The sequence below is a fragment of the Engraulis encrasicolus genome, chromosome 19 (assembly GCF_034702125.1).
Source record: "Engraulis encrasicolus isolate BLACKSEA-1 chromosome 19, IST_EnEncr_1.0, whole genome shotgun sequence".
NCBI lineage: Eukaryota > Metazoa > Chordata > Actinopteri > Clupeiformes > Engraulidae > Engraulis > Engraulis encrasicolus.
Window position 1 is genome coordinate 39288740 of NC_085875.1, and position 2500 is coordinate 39291239.

The 2500-nt window shown below is 51.8% G+C and overlaps 1 protein-coding gene across 1 annotated transcript in view; it reads left to right on the forward strand.

The window, feature by feature from the left end:
- The window catches only part of akap6 (A kinase (PRKA) anchor protein 6), a 215741-nt gene that overhangs the window by 80372 nt on the left and 132869 nt on the right, over nt 1–2500 (forward strand). The window contains exon 7 of the mRNA XM_063184362.1: nt 313–455. Coding sequence (XP_063040432.1) covers nt 313–455 — 143 coding nt within the window. The remainder of the gene's footprint in view (nt 1–312; nt 456–2500) is intronic.

Consider the following 2500-nt stretch of genomic DNA (forward strand, 5'->3'; position numbering starts at 1 on the left):
TATATATTTTTTTTTTTTTTTCAGTCATCATTGGTTAATTTAGCCAGTGGCTGCTAAAATTGCAAATTTTACTAAGGTAAAATGTCTCCGTTATGCATGTGTATGTGTAAGTAAGTAATTCAGTAAGTCATTTTAATTTACAAAACGCATCTAAAAAACCTGATTTTAGGTGTCAGGCTAAAAGAAGCGTGAAATAACCATATGAACCATATAAACACATCATATGGAGAAGCAGGCAGTCAATGTAAAAGGATAATAAACATTTCTTTTGTGCGTGCGTGTGCGTGCGTGCGTGCGTGTGTGTGTATGCAGGGCTGCGGGACATTCTGCAGATGATTGTGCAGCAGTGGCAGGAGCTGCAGCGGCAGGTGAGGCGTCAGCACGGCTGGATGCTCAGGGCCCTGGAGCTCATCAGGACGCAGGTCATCGCCCGACAGGCCGCCCTTGGACCACAGGTACACACGCACACACACACACACACACACACACACACACACACACACACACACACACACACACACACACACACACACACACACACACACACACACACACACACACACACACACACACACACACACAAGCACACTCATGCACACACACACACACACACGCACGCACACAGGCATGCACAGACACACACATATACATACACACACACACACACACATGCACACAGGCACACACACACACACACACACACACACACACACACAGGCACGCAGGCACGCAGGCATGCACAGACACACACATATACATACACACACACACACACACACACACACACACTGCGGCGGCCTCCACCTCTGGTTTCCCCAGCCCCTGGACCCCTATACCCCATACTGGTCTTCCATACCTCCCCACTCCCCAGCTGTCAGCCCACAGACCCCAGTGGTTTTCCTCAGCCTCCTGCTAGCTAACCTTGGACCTGCACACCCTACCCTGATCCTGACCCTGGCCTTGGCCTTCCATATGCTCCCTCTCCCCATCCCCGAGCTCTGGACCCACAGGCCCCACCCACACCGGCCTTCTATCCTCTCCCCATCCCCATCCCCAGTGTTTGGTGCACAGGCTCTCCTGGTTTCTCCACCCTGCCTCTCTCTACTAACCCAAGCCCCTTAGACTTCCAGACCCCACGTTGGCCTTTCATATGCTCCGTCATCCCCAAGCCCCCTGGACCCCAGAACTCCACCCTGGTCCTCCATAGCCCTCATCGCTGCTCAGCACAGAGGCTCTCCTGGTTACTCCACCCTCCCACTAACCCTCATCCCTAGCCTTGACTGCTGAGGGCCCTGGCCCTTCAAAAGCCCACTCCTCCCACTCCTCCATTTCCTCCCTTTTATCCACCTTTCTTTTCTCTCTCTCTCTCTCTCTCTCTCTCTCTCTCTCTCTCTCTCTCTCTCTCTCTCTCTCTCTCTCTCTCTCTCTCTCTCTCTCTCTCTCTCTCTCTCTCTGTCTCTCTCTCTCTCTCTCTCTCTGTCTCTCTCAGTCTCTCTCAGTCTCTCTCTGTCTCTCTCTCTTCTCTTTCTCTTACTCTTTCCCTTTCTTTCTGCTGCTCTCCTCTCTCTTCTCTCCTCTCCCTCCTCTCCCTCTGCTCCTTGCTTCCCACTAGCCTGCGGCTATCCTGTGCTCGCTCAGCAAAATAAACAAACGCGGAGGCCAGGGACAGACGGAGGGAGGGAGGGGAGGAGTGTGTGCGTGGGGGATACAGCAAAGAGGGAGGGAGCGAGGGAGTAGGGGGTGGAGGAGAGGGTAGAGAGAGAGAGAGAGAGAGAGAGAGAGAGAGAGAGAGAGAGGAAGGGAGAGATGAGGGAGGGGTACGTTATTAGCATAAGAAACGTCTAAAGTAAAAGCTATCCAGCTAGAAAGTTGCGGGGCTGGGGGTGTCGAGGAGAGAACACACCACACCACAGTCAGACGCGCCTGACATGAATACCAAAATCCTCTCGTAAACGCACATTAACAGTGGCATGGTTGCATGAATAATTTGATAGGGGATGTAAATACACACACAGACACACACACACACACACACACACACACACACACACACACACACACACACACACACACACACACACACACACACACACACACACACACACACACACATCATACATAGACACACACACACAACCAAACATATGTACATACATACAGTAACGCAACATACAAACATGCACACCTATACACACGCACGCACACACGTACACACACACACTTTTACATTAACACCCTCTCCAGCAGCGTACAGAGAGCCAGATTAGCTGATGAAGTCAACAAATGAGGGAGGCTGTTGTTAAGATCCGCGTGCCCCTTTCGCCTCCTGCCTACCTGGGAGGCCAGAGGTAGGCAGGCAGACAGAGAAGGTGTTTAATTGTTTGCGGCTAATCGCGCTGCTCCGGCGAGGTTGAAGCTTCTGCCTGTTTCATGCCCACACTGACGCTGAGGAATGTGTGTGTGTGGATGTGTGTGTGTGTGTGTGTGTGTGTGTGTGTGT